The 15,974-nt window shown below is 46.7% G+C and overlaps 1 protein-coding gene across 1 annotated transcript in view; it reads right to left on the bottom strand.

Annotated features, from left to right (window-relative positions):
• Positions 1-7,494: 7,494 nt before the first annotated feature.
• LOC119424635 (seizure 6-like protein) overlaps positions 7,495-15,974 on the bottom strand; it is a 337,403-nt gene continuing 328,923 nt past the window's right edge. The window contains exons 14-17 of the mRNA XM_037692123.1: positions 15,122-15,157; positions 14,478-14,592; positions 8,014-8,119; positions 7,495-7,912 (exon numbers count right to left, since the gene is read on the bottom strand). Coding sequence (XP_037548051.1) covers positions 7,883-7,912; positions 8,014-8,119; positions 14,478-14,592; positions 15,122-15,157 — 287 coding nt within the window. The 3' untranslated portion in view covers positions 7,495-7,882. The remainder of the gene's footprint in view (positions 7,913-8,013; positions 8,120-14,477; positions 14,593-15,121; positions 15,158-15,974) is intronic.

Raw genomic sequence — 15,974 nt, 5'->3', positions numbered from 1 at the left:
TTCTTCTTGTAACCACTTCCTGGATCTCTTTTCAGAGGTTCATAAGTGTTTAAGTCACTAAGGAGTGTCATAACTTTCTCATGGTAGTCTTTCTGGTTCAAAATCACTGTGCACCTTTCTTTATCTGCTGGGAGAATGACAATGTTTTTGTCCTTGCTAAGAGTGGTGAGTGCATCCCTCTCCTCTCTACTGATGTTGGAAGGTGGTGGTTTGGCATTGCTGAGGCAGGATGAAACTTTGATTCTGAGCTGTTCTGCTTCACCCTCTTTTATTTTGTTGTTGCGGATGGCTGATTCTGTAGCTGTGATCATCAAGGTCTCATTCAAGGTCTTGCTTCTATGTCGTATAGGCTTCGCCCTTTAAGGCCTTCGCTTAGTGGGTTTATCCCGTTATGCGCAAGCATCATACTGAAAAAAATTAGTCCATGCCCACCTGCTGTGTGGGCCCCACCCGATCCGTATAAGTTACATTAAGAGCGGGTAATCGGCTCCCATTTTTCTTCAGCAAGCTAATAAAAAACAACTGACCTTCAGCAAGATGTCCAGCTCCAACACCATCCGCTTGTGTCCTTCCTGCAATACCGGTTACTTGCTCAGCTTCGACTGGCACGACACCTGCGAGGGATGCCTGGGTCCCTGCCACGTCGCCCGCGCTTCCTCCTGCCGCATCTGTGACGAGCTTCCACCGGAGGAAAGGCAGAGGAGAGCAGCCTTGTTTAAGGCTACCATCGAGGACTGCCTTTCCATGGCGGGAGACTGTTTGCTGGACGACGCCATGGATTTCTTCGACGCCGGCTCTCGGAGAGAATCGGATGATTCCTCTGGGACTGGTGACGTTAGCAGCAGCCCCGATGCTCGTTCCCTCCCGGGGAGCGCAGTGTTGGAAAGAGGGAGGCCGAGCGGATGCTCAACTCCTCTGGGGTTTCCCGCCTCAACGGCCACACCGGCCACACCACTCCCTGCCGTCGGCGCACTCCTCTCGGAGCTGCCCGCCATTATCCGGGAAGCTGCTAACGTAAAGGGACTCTCCGTCCCCTCCCCCCCCCCCCCCCCTCTCAGATTGGATGATCTTGCGGGAAGGTTTGGCTCCACGCCGGCTCGCCGTCTTGATCCCATCTGGCCTTGTTTTCCAGCGGTGACATCGTACTGGAACGGGGCCGCAGCGGGTCCTGGTAGGTTGAGGGCGCCCGTCTCCACTTACGCTCCCATCACCAGAGTGGAGGGGTTCACCGAGCGGGGCTATCCCTCGGTACCCCCCCTTGAGCCAAGCCTCGTGGAAGCTTTCGGAGCGAAGCTGTCCAGGTTGGAGCAGTGTCCTGTCCCTCCGGGGAAACACGACCAGGCGGTGACCGCGCTCTCCAATCGAGCCCACCAGTGTGCCTTTCAGGCAGCCGCAGCTAGCAACAACGTGGCGCTACTAGCATGTAGCATGTCCAAGAGGCTCGAGGCCGCGAATCTGCCCATGGAGACAAAGAGCTCCCTCTGTAAGACGGCAGACGCCATCCTCAACATGTGCGCCGCTTCCACGGTTTGCCTGTCGAGGATTGCAGTGTGGATGACAATGATCCAACGATCCACCTGGCTTTGTCACTCTCCCTCGCTGCTAGAAAAGCTGCACAAAGACCTGATGGAGGGCCCCATCACGTCGGACGCGCTGTTCGGGAGCAGCTTCAAAACCATGCTGGCGAATTCGAAGCAGTCGGAGGAGGTGTCAGAAGCTGTGCGCCATCTTATCAAGCCGCGCGGCTCATCCCGCCCCCCGGCCCGCTGGAGAGATCGTTGTGAGCAGAGGCAGAAACATCGGCGCTCCACGGCCGCAGCAGCATCGTCTCGCTCAGCTCCACCACCAGCCCTGCCCGTCAGAGACCACCCCTCCTCATTCCGGCAACCTGCACTTCAGCGTTTCCCCAGAGATTGCCTGCAGACGGCGCTCGGGGCAAATAAATCGCAGAGCTCACGGGGGAGAAGATTTAAAAAATGACGGTCTGCGAAGGATGTGTGTATAAATGACACAGAAGTTGAAATAAATGATTTTTTCAATGATCAAAGTGTCTGTTTTTAGCCAGTCAGTAAGCTCGGATGAACTCACAGCGGCTGCGCACACATCCTCCACACATAAGGAGCCGGTGTCCTTAAATAAAGGTTTTTTAAACTCACCGCCGCTCCAAGACATGACGAGACGCTCACTCGACACTACGGTAAGCAAAATAACTAGTTATCAATCAGGACCGCACGATCATCACCCAAGCGGTGTCAAACGCGCACCCGAGCGAGGCAAGCAGCTTCCATCCAAACGGCGCTGTGTTGATTATGCACGCACAGCTGCCCGGCGCTCACCGGCTCACATTGGTATAAATGTGGGACCGCAGGTCGGGTCCGGTGAAGGTCCCCGCTCTCAGCAAAAACAACACACGCCTCACCTGAGCAAACGCGAGCGGCCGTCATCCACCGCGTCTCAGCGATCGGCAGCTCACGGCGGCATAAGCATGAGACAGCTGAACGAACCCGGTGATGAGCCCTGCCTCCAGCGAGAGCGGCGCGCATCCCTCCAGAGAAAACGTGTGCTCCCGCGGGGCTCGCAACCTTCACTCCGACAGCACGGCATAGATGAAGCCACGCTCTCCGCCTCCCAACGTTCGCACAGCGACGTCAAACGCGCAGCCCCACGGCGTCATCAGCTGCCACACGCTTCGCCTCAGCACACACCGGCCCACCCAGACATGAAGGTTGGTCCGCGATCCGGATGCAGCGCACGGGCGCGTTCAGAACAGCCCTTTCGAGGAAGCCTCGCCTTGGGTCACGCGGAAAACATTTCCACGACGCATGACGGCGGTCGAGGCGGCGGATTGGATGACATCCATTCAAAACATGATGCTTCACCTAAACGCACGTCCACTCCACGAACGTTACGCAGAGTGGCTAAAAACATGCTCGCCGGACAGATGGATGGACAGGGTGTTATGCAAAGGTTACACGCTGCAATTTGTAACCCGACCCCCTCCATTCGGAGGAGCTATAGAGACGGTCCTGTCATCACCAGACCAAATCTCATCCTTAAATGCAGAAGTTCAAGAGATTCTGATAAAAGGCGTAATCTCCAGAGTTCCCAACGGAGAGGAAAACACAGGGTTTTACTCACGCTACTTCCTGGTTCCCAAACGGACCGGAGGGATGAGACCGATTCTGGACCTGTCAGCTTTCAACAAGGTGATCATGGACAGACCGTTTCACATGCTGACAACCAGACAGCTGTTGGACAACATCCAGATAAACGACTGGTTTGTTTCCATCAACCTAAAAGATGCTTATTTTCACATACCGATCATCCCAAAACACAGGAAATTTCTGCGTTTCGCCTTTCAGGGGATGAAGTATCAGTACAACAGGCTGCCATTCGGGTATTCCCTCGCGCCTCGTACGTTCTCAAAGTGTGTGGAGACAGCCCTGCATCCATTACACAGAGCAGGGATGAGAATCTTGTTTTACCTGGACGACCTGCTGCTCCTGTCACACTCCAGACAGGAGGCGTTGATGCAGGCTCAGGTGTTGACATCACACCTGTTAAATCTGGGCTTTGCCATAAATTGGAAGAAAAGCTCGATTTTCCCGGCCCAGACAATTGTTTATCTGGGAGTGGAATTAAATTCAACCACCATGAAGGCTCGTTTATCACAAACGAGAATCGACACTTTAAAAAGTCAACTCCGCCACGTAAGACCTGGCATAGTGGTAACAGCTGTCTCCATCATTAAGCTGTTGGGAATTATGTCATCAGCTCACACAGTGGTTCCGTTGGGTTTATTACACATGAGACGCCACCAGAGGTGGTTTGTGCGTCTGCGCGTGAATCCAGTAAAACAAAAGAGACGGATGATCACTTTCCCTCCCTCCGTGAGAGCAGACCACCGACACTGGGGAAACACCCTGTTTCTGTCAGAGGGAGTTCCCGTCAGCAGACCCACGTCACACGTGTCAGTCGTCACGGACTGTCAGGCTGGGGGGGGACATGCCTATCTCAAGCAGTAGGGGCGATGTGGCCCCATCACACATCAGCCCACATAAATGTTTTGGAGTGTCTCACAGTGCTGAATGTGATTCAACACTTTGCTCCCGTGCTACAGAATCAACATGTGTTGATTCACACAGACAACAAGGTGACTGCTGCGTACATAAACCGTCAGGGGGGTGTGCGCTCAGCCCAGATGTTACACATTGCGCGAAAGCTACTGTGTTGGGCTCACCAAAATCTGCTCTCCATCAGAGCAGTTTACATACCCTGTGTTCTGAACAGAGGGGCAGATGTGATGTCCAAGGGCGGCCCACGTCACGTGGACTAGACCCTCCATCCAGACCTGATGGTTCAGACGTGGCAGAAGTTTGGCAAAGCAGCTGTGGACCTGTTTGCGACACGAGAGAACGCTCAGTGTCAACTATGGTTTTCCCTGAGCCCGCGAGACGATCCACCGCTGGGGGTGGATGCATTTGCTCACAGCCCATGGCCCAAAACGCTTCTGTACGTGTTTCCCCCACCTCCTCTGATTTTACGGTTCCTGAACCGAGTTCAGGAGGAGGGACTGACAGCTCTCCTGGTGGCTCCCAAGCGCGTGAATGCACCATGGTTCCCAGTCCTGCAACGTCTGTTGTCGGGTCGCCCGTGGAAACTGCTGTGGAAACTGCCGTGGAGGGAGGACGCTCTCCTTCAAGCAGGAGGAGCGATCAGGAGTTACCCAGAAATAGGCCAACACCTGTGGGTCTGGCCGCTGAGCGGTCCCGCTTAGAGAGGATGGATCTCCCACAAGAGGTAGTGCGCACAATTCAGGATTCACGTGCTGCATCTACCACAGCTCTGTACACATCAAAGTGGACGGCTTTTCAGCGCTGGTGTACAGAAAAAGGTGTAGAGGCCACCTCATGCCCATTAGGCGGCGTGTTGTCCTTTCTACAACAGCTGATGGACAGGAATTTGGCATTCAGCACGATTAAAACGTACGCTGCAGCCATCTCTTCCTGCCACGAAGGGTTCGGAGACAGAACAGCTTTTAATCACCCGCCGATGAAGCGGTTTCTAAAAGGTGTACAGAGACGCAGGCCTGCTTCACGCCCAATTGTTCCACAGTGGGATTTAACGCTGGTCCTGCGAGCCCTGATCAAAGCTTCATTTGAGCCTCTGGATCAGGTTTCACTTAAATTCTTGTCTCTTAAAACAGCCCTGCTGCTGGCTTTAACATCCGCTAAGAGGGTAAGTGATTTATCTGCCCTCTCTGTCGCTCCGTCATGTCTCAGAATTCAGGCTGACGGTAGTTCAGCTGATTTAAGACCAAACCCAGCTTTCATGGCTAAAAACATCACGAGCTCCTTTAAATCAAGAGCAATATCGTTGGAGGGGTTTTTCCCTCCCCCCACAGATCAGAAGAAGAAGCATCTTTCCATCTTCTCTGTCCGGTGCGGGCGTTGACGTGTTACATAGCGCGCACAGCTGTAATGCGTCAAACTCAACACCTGTTTGTGCATTATAGAGATGCATCTGCAGGTCGCCCGTTATCCACCCAGCGCTTGCCGCACTGGCTGTGTGAGGCCATTTCTGAAGCCTACAAAGCATCAGATTTAGAGCCTCCTGTCAACCTCAAAGCACACTCGACCAGGGGTGTCGCATCTTCAACTGCCCTGCTTAATGGTATGACAATGCAGGACATTTGCACTGCGGCTGCGTGGTCAACACCCTGCTCATTCATCCGTTTTTATCTACGTGATGTGACGGCCCGTTCCATGACACATTCTGTCCTTAGTGCTCTAACAGAATGAATATTGTTGTTTTTCATGGAACTCTGTTTAAGCTCACATCTGTCCGCATGCTTCACAGTGTGAGATGTTGTTATCAGTCACAAGTTGTGTCTGTGATTTTGGTTCTATTGTCACTAATCAGTTCATGACTATTGTTACCAATCAGTTCATTTGATCAATAATCAGTTCATTGTTATTAATCTGTTTATACTGTTCAGCCATGAATCAGTTGGTTCATGCCCCCCCCCCCCCCCTCTTTTCAACATCCTCTCCCCGTTGAAAATTTCTGGGGCGTTCATGTTTTGTCAGAACGCATAGTTACACAACATGCGTCTGTGCATGGCACATAATTACGCAACGCGTAGTTATGCACATGGGGAGCTGAGTGACAAGACGTTTTTTGGGCAAGCTTCCCCTTCACACTGTGTTCGAATAGACCCAGTGAGGCGAGGACAACATCCGCTTCGCCCTTAACCCACTAAGCAAAGGCCTTAAAGGGCGAAGCCTATACGACATAGAACGTTGGTTACGTACTGTAACCCCAGATTCTATGAGTATAGGCGTAGGCCTTTAAGCGTCGGGCCTCACTGGCTCCTGAATAGCTGAAGAAAAAATAAAGCTATTTGGGAGCCGATTACCCGCTCTTAATGTAACTTATACGGATCGGGTGAGGCCCACACAGCAGGTGGGCGTGGACTAATTTTTTTCAGTATGATGCTTGCGCATAACGGGATAAACCCACTAAGCGAAGGCCTTAAAGGGCTACGCCTATACTCATAGAATCTGGGGTTACAGTACGTAACCAACGATTGTTTTAGTAGGACAATGCTAAACCTTAACCTGCATCTATTATAACAGCATGGTTTCAGTCCAGGTGCTGAACTGGTCTATCTGCAGTCCAGACCTCCCATCAATTGAAAACATTTGGTGCATCATGAAAAAAAAAAAAATAATAAATCAACCAATCAATCAATCAACCAACCAATCAATCAATCAGGAAAAGAAGACAACTATAGAATCCTACATCAGACATGAATGGGACAACATTTCCCTCCAAACAGTTTCTGGACATTAGACTGTTAAAACAGGAGGAGTCACTCTCAGTGTGGAAACACGGCTCTGTCACAACTTTTAAAGATGTCTTGCAGTGTTCCAATTCAAAATTATTTTTTTTCTTTGAAAAAAAAATTTTTTTTTTAATTTTAACATTGGTTTTGTTTACTGTATTCCACTGTGGATAAAGTATGGGTTTATGAGATTTGCTAATCATTGCATTCTGCTTTAATTTACATTTTATCCCAACATTTTCAGAATTGCGGCTGTATTGTTTCACTTCTTTGGCAGAACAATGCCTTGAAACAACTACTTGCTGTTAATTTGCCTCAAAGACTTCAGATTACTGCAACAACAACAAAATGTCCCCTCATCAATTTCCTAATTGTGATATATATTTATAGACAAGTATAAGGGCGTGGCTTCGGACAGTGACGGAAACACCTGCACAACAGTCTGCTAATTATTCTGTTGCTGACTCAAATCATCAAATCTTTAATCTGTGTTTTTATGTATTTCAATCTGACTGTAGAATGCAGAATAGAAATGTATAATTTTGCTCATAACAAAGACAACTACAAAATACATTTATTCTCTACTGCAGAAAAATAAAATTACCATAACTGTATCTAAAATGGGCTTTAATGAAAATAATGAGATATTTTATTTTCAGGATTCTGCTAAATTAATTACAAGTAATGGAAGAAAAGGTAAAATTTTAAACCTTTTTTTTTTATTTTTCTCCTACGATGTCCTGTCCCTGATATCTTTCTCTTCATTTTCCCCTAACCTCTATGGTTCAAATCCACACTGGGCATCTCCTTTTCCTCACTGGTTTCTCTCCTGTTTGCACGACCAGCTCTCTTCTGTTTCCCACTACATCTATAAAAGCTATGACATTAAAGGAGAAAAGGATCAATCACTGCATTTTACAGCAGGAGGGGCTGGACATCATTATTTGTATTTACATTGCCTCCTCCTGGGCAGAGTGGGGCGGGCAGGAAAGATGAAGAGTTAGGACGGATGGTTCAGAAATGTCTTTTGTCTTCTCATATTGATACTTCATATTCACGAGTGTCCTGATAATCAAGATAGAGAAAGGTGGAAAATGAGTGTTATTGTAACAAGATTGATCATTGATGTTTATTGAGCTGTAGATGTTTTTCAGTTTAGCACTTACTCCGCCTGTCTCATACAGTGGGTTATCAAACTCTGTCTCCACAGTGATCTGTCGGTAAGGGTGTGGGTACATGAGAGGCAGCCTTAGGTTGGAGTGATATCGGCACCTGTTGGGCAAAATAAGCAGAATCAGAAAAGTGGTAAAGATAATACTGAGATTATCCAAGTTTGAAAATCATTTTTAGACACTCATAACTTGTTTTTTGTTGTGTAGTTATAAATTATTCACTAGGTGGCAAATAAAATAAAAATACATGAGAAATACCATCAAGACATTCTCACTATAAAGAAAAACAACAGAACAAGTAAAACTATTATGTAAAAATAGTTTATATTGTCACAGTTTACACCCTGTTTTTCCTTTTACTCGTCACTCTGTTCACTGTTTGACTTTTTCTTCTCTGCTCTCCTGGGATTTCCCCTCTGCTGCTTCTGCCAGCCTCTTTGCATGCCACACCTCTCTCTCTGATTGCTGCTGATGGTTTCCACCTGTTTCTGGGTGTATATATACTTCCCACTTTCTCCACTACGTTGCTAGATCAACTGATCGCTTTCAGCAACAGTTATCCTGCGTACTCTCCTTGTTCACAGCTCTTGAATCTTGACCCACACCTGTTTCCCTCGACCATGCTTTTTGCCTGTCCCTTTTTGTGCCTCAGCCATCTGACTTTTACTTTTGGCTTTTATGTATGTGAATGTTTCTGTAAAGTGCCCTGATAAAACTTTGTTGTAATTTGGCGCTATATAAATAAACTGAATTGAATTGAATTGACTTTGTTGATGACCTACGCCTGTTTTTTTGGATTCCGCCTTTGCTTCTCCTTATCGGTACTGTCTCCTCTTCGGATCCTGTGTAACAAACCCTGCTCGCCCTCGACTACGCCTCTGGACTTCCCTTGGTCTCTGCAGCCACTCAGCTGCTCAGCTATCACCCCGCCGCAGCCGCTCAGCTCCTCAGCTGTCACCTCTCACGGTGGTGTCACACCTGCAGCTCTGCGTCTCTGATGGAGCGTTCTATTACAACAAAAAGGTTAGTGTTTCACCAGACAGTCTGTATTCAGATAACTACTCGTTATTCTGCCAAACACTAACCTTTCCCCTCTGTATCATTTTAGATACAGTTCCTGCCCCTGGACCTGAGACACCAGAAGCTGTTTATTTCCTCAATAAACATTTTAAAAACCTTTCTGAGTTTGTGGGTAGGATCCTCTGCCATCAGATCCCTGACAGATTGACCTGGCCAAACATGGATCCTGCACCAGGCTCAGAATGGCGCTCTGGTGTGGAAGGTGCCATCAGTAAATTAGAGACCGGCATGAATGAAATCATGAACATGCTTAATACCCTAACTCCTCAATCTAACCCTCAGGACTCAAGTCATGCTGGCAGTCCTGCATACGCTGGAACCACAAGTAACCCACACCGGGAACCACGGTTGGGGCTGAGTGGTTAGAGCAGTCGTCCTCCAATGGGAGAGTTGGTAGTTCAAATCCACCAGCAGTCACATGCTGAAGTGTTCCTGGGCAAGACACTGAACCCCTCATAGCCTCTGATGTGTGTCCCATCAGTGTATGAATGTGATCTAAAGCACTGATTAGTCTCTTTAGAATGATTTGTTCAATTAGCGTTGTAGAGATCTAGTAGAGTGCTGAATGAATGGGTAAATGAGGACACAGATTGTAGTGTAAAGCGCTTTGAGTATCTTGAAATAAGATAGAAAGGCGCTATATAAGTACAGTCCATTTATCATTTACCATTTGACTCCACCAGAACTGTTTTCAGGGGCACCGGATCAGTACCGCCTGTTCCTAACACAATGTGAAATTCATTTTCAGCTCCAACCCTCATACTTCCCCTCTGAATGTGCTAAGGTGGCGTATACTATGACAGGAGGGAACTCATGTCTGGAAAAGCTAAGTCTTGGGGAACGTCAGAATGGCAAAAGGATTCAAGGTACTGCTACTCGTTTCATGAGTTTTCTAAAGAGCTGTGCAGGGTTTTTGACCCCATCGTCTCAGAAAGAGAGGCTGCTCGTAGACTGTTTTCAGTGAAGCAGGGAAAACTAAGTGTAACCGAGTACATCATAGATTTTAATGCTACGGCTGCTGGTAGTAAATGAAATAAAGAGGCACTAACTAATGGGTTCTACCGAGGGCTTAATGAGGAGATCAAGGACAACCTGGCAACCAAGCAATACCCGGACTCACTGCAGGACCTGGAGGATTTGGCGACAAGGGTGGATCTGCGCTTGATGGAGAGATCCCAAGAACAAGCTGAGAGATCCAGCAGAGCCTCAAGACCCCTGGAGGAACCCAGAGAGTCGCCCAGATGGCTTCCCCTGGGACCCCCCCCCCCTCTCCACCACGTCCACAAGTGCCACCACCATGAGAGGAGCCCATGCAGATTGGACGCAGCCGTCTTACTCCAGAAGAACGGGAGAGGAGATGTCGGAACCGGCTGTGTTTCTACTGTGGCCAGGACTCTCACAGCATCTTTGACTGTCCGTTAAAAGGCCAGGCTCAGCAGAGAAGAGGAGACTCCTGCTGAGTCAAACCCAGAATCCAGTAATCTCCTCACCCTTCACGTTTCCAGCTGAGCTGTCCACTGCTGGTAAGACCTGCACCTTCATTAAAGTATTCATCGACTCACGGGCTGACTCTGAGTTCATGGACCTTCAGTTTGCCCAAGAACAAGGAATAAAACTGTTTAAATCCCCCAAACCACTGTTCATCATAACCTTAGATGGTCACCCTCTTCATGACTCCTCTTTAATCGCTGAACCAGTGACTTTAACCATAGGGTAATCACAAGGAGACATTGCAGTTTTTTTTATTATCACATCACCCTACTCTCCTGTGGTCCTAGGGGCCACATGGCTCTCAAAACACAGCCCATATATTAACTGGCAACAGAAGGAGATTGTGGGTTGGTCCGATAACTGTTTATCATCTTGTCTTTTTGATGTGGTCATTCCCTCCATGCCTAAGAACAATATTAAAGAGACTTATCCAGATCTTTCTAAAGTCCCAGAGGAGTACCATGACTTGAATGAGGTTTTTAACAAAGTTAAGGCCAACTCTTTACCACCGCACAGGTCTTATGACTGCCCTATTGACTTGGTTCCTGGCTCTACACCCCCTAAAGGGGCCCTGTACTTTATGTTAACTCCTGAGCAAGAAGCCATGCAGGAGTACATCAAGACCTTGCTTCAAGCCAGCATCATTAGGCCTTCTATCTCTCCAGCAGGCGCTGGTTTCTTCTTTGTGGGGAAGAAGGATGGATCCTTAAGGCCCTGCATAGACTATAGGGGATTAAATAAAATAACCATAAAAAACAAATACCCCCTTCCATTAATGTCATCTGCCTTTGACCTCATCCAAGGTGGTTCAGTATTCACCAAGCTTGAACTCCGTAATGTGTACCATCTGGTGCGCATACGTGAGGGAGATGAGTGGAAGACGGCCTTCAATGCAACCAATGGTCATAATGAATATTTGGTCGTGCCTTTTGGTTTGACCAATGCTCCAGCTGTGTTCCGGTCTCTGGTCAATGGAGTCCTAAGGGACATGGTAAATCTGTTTGTTTTTGTTTACCTGGACAATATTAAATTTTTTTCCAAGGACCTAACTTCTACACAAAAAACATGTCAGATCTGTTCTCACCCGGTTGTTACAAAATAACTTATTTGTTAAAGCTGAAAAATGTGATTTGCACCAGTCCTCCACATCTTTTCTCGGTTTTAAGATTTCACCCAATTTAGTTGAGATAAATAACGACAAGGTTTCTGCAGGACTAGACTGGTCAGTACCTAAAGACCGGAAACAACTGCAGAGGTTCTTGGGGTTTGCTAATTTCTACCAGAGATTTATCAAAGACTATAGGCTCATTGCTAACCCCCTCCATGTTCTCACCTTCTCCAAGAAAAAGTTCCTATGGACAGATGCAGCTGATACAGCATGAAAAAAAATTAAAGACTTTGTTTTCTTCTGCCCCTGTCCTCCATGCCCCCAACCCAGAGGTACAATTTATCGTTGAAGTAGATGCGTCTAGTGTGGGTGTGGGGGCAGTGCTTAGCCAACAGGATAAGGAATGAGTTATTCATCCCTGTGCTTTCGTCTCCAGAAGCCTATCGCCAGCTGAGCGTAAGTGTGAGTTTTTCATGTTATCATTTTAAATTTCTTCATGATTCATGTACTTCTATGCATACAAAGCAAAAAGTTTCTGATACTATCAGTCCACATCTGAGCTGATAGTAATTCTCTGTATTTACATAAGTTGTTTTTACTTAGAACTGTTTGTTAAAAACCAAACATGTCAAAACGTATTACTAGTATTCCAGCACTGTCATAGTTTTTCTCCTCACCCTTAAACTGATACAGATGATTTCAACTGATACAGATGGTATCAGAAACTTATTACAATAAGCATTTAATCAACTGAACCTGTACAAGATGTTTTGTTCTGATCAAAAAGTGTTCCAAGCCAAACACTTATGTGTCACTCTTACCAAATAAAAGTCAGTTCTAACAGCAAGGCTTTGGAGTTCACCTCTGGTTTCAGACCAAAGGCGGATTTCCCTCTTTGCAAGGAGCGTTGGCCAAAAACCTTACTCTGTTCTGTGTGATGTCCTTTATTTTTCTGTTGGGTACGAGAGAAAATACCTAACAGTAATTACGATGTTGGGGAACGTGATCTGTTCACTGTTAAGCTGGCGCTGGAGGAGTGGAGGCACTGGTTGGAGGGCGCCCAGTTCCAAGTTTGGACCGACCATAAAAACCTCGAGTCCCTTAAGTCGGCCAAACGCCTCAACCCTCGACAAGCCAGGTGGGAACTTTTCTTTTCTCGTTTTAACTTTGCTCTCACCTATAGAGCCGGTCACAAGAACACAAAACCTGATGCCCTCTCTAGGTGGGCACCTTTCTTTTCCCGTTTTAACTTTGTCCTCACCTATAGACCCGGTCACAAGAACACAAAACCTGATGCCCTCTCTTGCATCATGGAGGAGGATTCTTGTTCTTCTCGTCACCACGGACAGACAGCTTACGGTGCCGGGGGATGATCCCGGTCCTCCCATTGTCAAAAGCTGAGTTTCCCACCTGCTCCATGATCTTGGTGGTCAGGTACTCGAGCACAGTCACCAGGTTGATGGAAATTCAACCACAGTGCCTCCTTTTCAACTCATTTGGGGCTGTAGCTGATGTATTTGAGCTTTTGAGATGTTAATCAGCTGCTCCTGATTGTTAAAAAAACACCTTGTCGCCATGGTTACGCATCATAACAAATGCCCAAAAGTAAAAAGGTTTCAATAAAAATCCTCCCAGCTGCACAGCATCCGATACCAGAAGAAGTAATCATCCGAAAAAAAGTGATTTACATCCAGATAAAAGAGGAATTAAAGTTTTCAAAAGCAATAACACAGAATGAATGTAACAGAGCTGCTCCAACATGCAGCCACCCCAAGCGGTGCAATTCTAGAACTTAACACAATTCTAGATGTGCGCTTTTTTGTTTTATCCTGTCCTGCCTGTCCCCAAGCCAAGTCCTCACGTCGTCCCCCCTCTGGTCTCCCCCGTCCACTTCCTATCCCATCACGCCCTTGGTCCCCCATTAGTCTAGATTTCATCACTGGTCTTCCTCCCTCTGCCGGTAACACTGTCATTCTGACGGTTGTTGACCATTTTTCCAAGCTGGTTCACTTGGTCCCTCTTCCCAAGCTTCCCTGAGCCAAGACCCTGGCTGGGATCATGTCACGTGAGGTTTTTCGCCTGAACGGTCTGCCCACAGATATTGTTTCCAACAGAGGACCTCAGTTTGTCTCCAAGTTCTGGAGAGAATTTTGTGACCTCCTGGGGTTCTCCATTAGCCTCTCCTCTGGCTTTCATCCCCAGAATTATGGCCAGACGGAGAGGGCGAACCAAGTTGAGGATCCTCTGCCAGAAAGATCCCTGCCAGTGGTCCCCCAACCTCTCCTGGGTTGAACACGGCCTCATCACTGTCCCTTCCTCTGCTATCGGTCTGTCCCCTTTTTACACAGTTTTTGGTTTTCAGCCCCCTTTAATCACCACCCAGGAATGTGAAGCTCAAGTGCCCTCTGCTCACTAGTCAGCCTTACGCTGCCAACGCGTATGGCAGAGAGCCAGACGAGCCCTTCTGGAGACCTCCACAGCCTACGTTAAAGGGGCTAATGGGCAGAGGTCTCAACAATCCACTTATCAGGAGGGCCAGAAGGTATGGCTCTCCACCAGAGATCTCCCATTAAAAGTAGAATCACGCAAACTTGTGCCCCGATTTATTGGCCCTTTCCCCATATCCAAAGTCATTGACCCAGTTTCTGTCCGTTTATCTCTACCCAAATCCATGAGAATTCACCCATCATTTCACGTATCCAAAATCAAGCCCTTTTTGCCCTCCAGTTTTCACCCCGACTCAGAATCATTCAAAAATATAAATGTTATTAGAACTAACCTGGTGACGTAGACATACACACCACCCAGCAGCACAGACACCAGCAGAATGATGATGACGATGGCTAACGTTATGTTCCCTCCATCCAGAGGGGAGCCTGCAGTCGCCTCTGCAACTGAAGCACAACACATAAAAAAATACAAGGTTAAATACAGGACGAGTTTCATCCACAGAACAACCACTAGAAATCAGATAAAAAGTGTTTTATCTAACATCTTCGGATGATGGAGGTCAAATGGACAAACACAGCTGGAGGAACAAACATACATACACCTATGAACTTAGCAAGTGGATGATAGCAGATGTAGGCAGAGCAGACAGAAAGGGAAGTGATTATATATATATATATTTTCCTAATTTGAATATATACCACATATATTAGGGGTGTAGATACATGTACTTGTACCAAAGATTTTGATATGGGCCTTATGGTTCGGCACACATGTGAACTGAACAAACGTAGAATTGTCATAAATCTGAACACATGCAGATGTTTATATGAAGAACTAAAGTGTGCAAACTTTACTTTCTGCAACACCTCGTAGCAACAAACAAGACCACATGAAGCACCCCCTTACTATTAAGACAGGACCACAGGAGTACAACCAGACTGTGTGTAGGTTGACACACAGACAGACACTCACCTTCCAAAGCATGGTTGCCAAAGCAGTCATGGGTGGCTGCAAAAACATCATTCTGTCAGTCATTGCATATGAAAATGAACATCTTTCCTGCTGTTCACAATGTCCGAGTTTGTACATGAAGTTTATTTCCCAATGTGCATATAGTAACTACATTTTCAAAATGTTATGATTTCACATCATGATTAATTACCTGCAGGGTTCCCAAAAGACTAGACATGTCAAAATTATATATTGCAACCAGAATATGTAGAAAGTACATGTATTACGTAGCAATAAAGTATTTTGCACTGAAATAGAATGTTCTTATTAATGTTAAATACATAAAGTGATGTTTGAAAGTTTGTAAAACTTTTACAATTTTCTATATTTCTGCATAAATATGAGCTAAAACATCATCAGATTTTCAAACAAGTCCTAGAAGTAGATAAAGAGAACTCTGTTAAACAAATGAGACAAAAATATTATATGTTGACCATTTATTTACTGAGGAAAATTATCCAATGTTACCTGGACAGTTTCTTTTTTTTTGTGCTGAAACGTTTCGCCTTCGATCCGGAAGGCTTCATCAGTCAAAGAAACACACAACACAAAACTGATTCTTCCCCCAACAGCTTACTCCAAACTGGAACAAACCAATTCTGCTTGTGATAAGATGGTCTCTTTGGTACGCCTCCTCCTCCATTGCCAGCCCTCTTCCTTGTTGACAGTCTTGTCAAACTGGTTGAAAACAACAAAGTCCATGCTCAATAATCCAGGTATACAATCCAACATTTTTTAGTCAGGTCATCTGGACAGTTACTTTTTTGTTTTTTTGCTGAAACGTTTTGCCTTCGAAATTATTGAGCATGGACTT

Source organism: Nematolebias whitei, chromosome 18 (assembly GCF_014905685.2).
Source record: "Nematolebias whitei isolate Nwh7 chromosome 18, NemWhi1, whole genome shotgun sequence".
Classification (NCBI taxonomy): Eukaryota; Metazoa; Chordata; class Actinopteri; order Cyprinodontiformes; family Rivulidae; genus Nematolebias; species Nematolebias whitei.
This window is presented reverse-complemented; position numbering and strand designations above follow the sequence as displayed.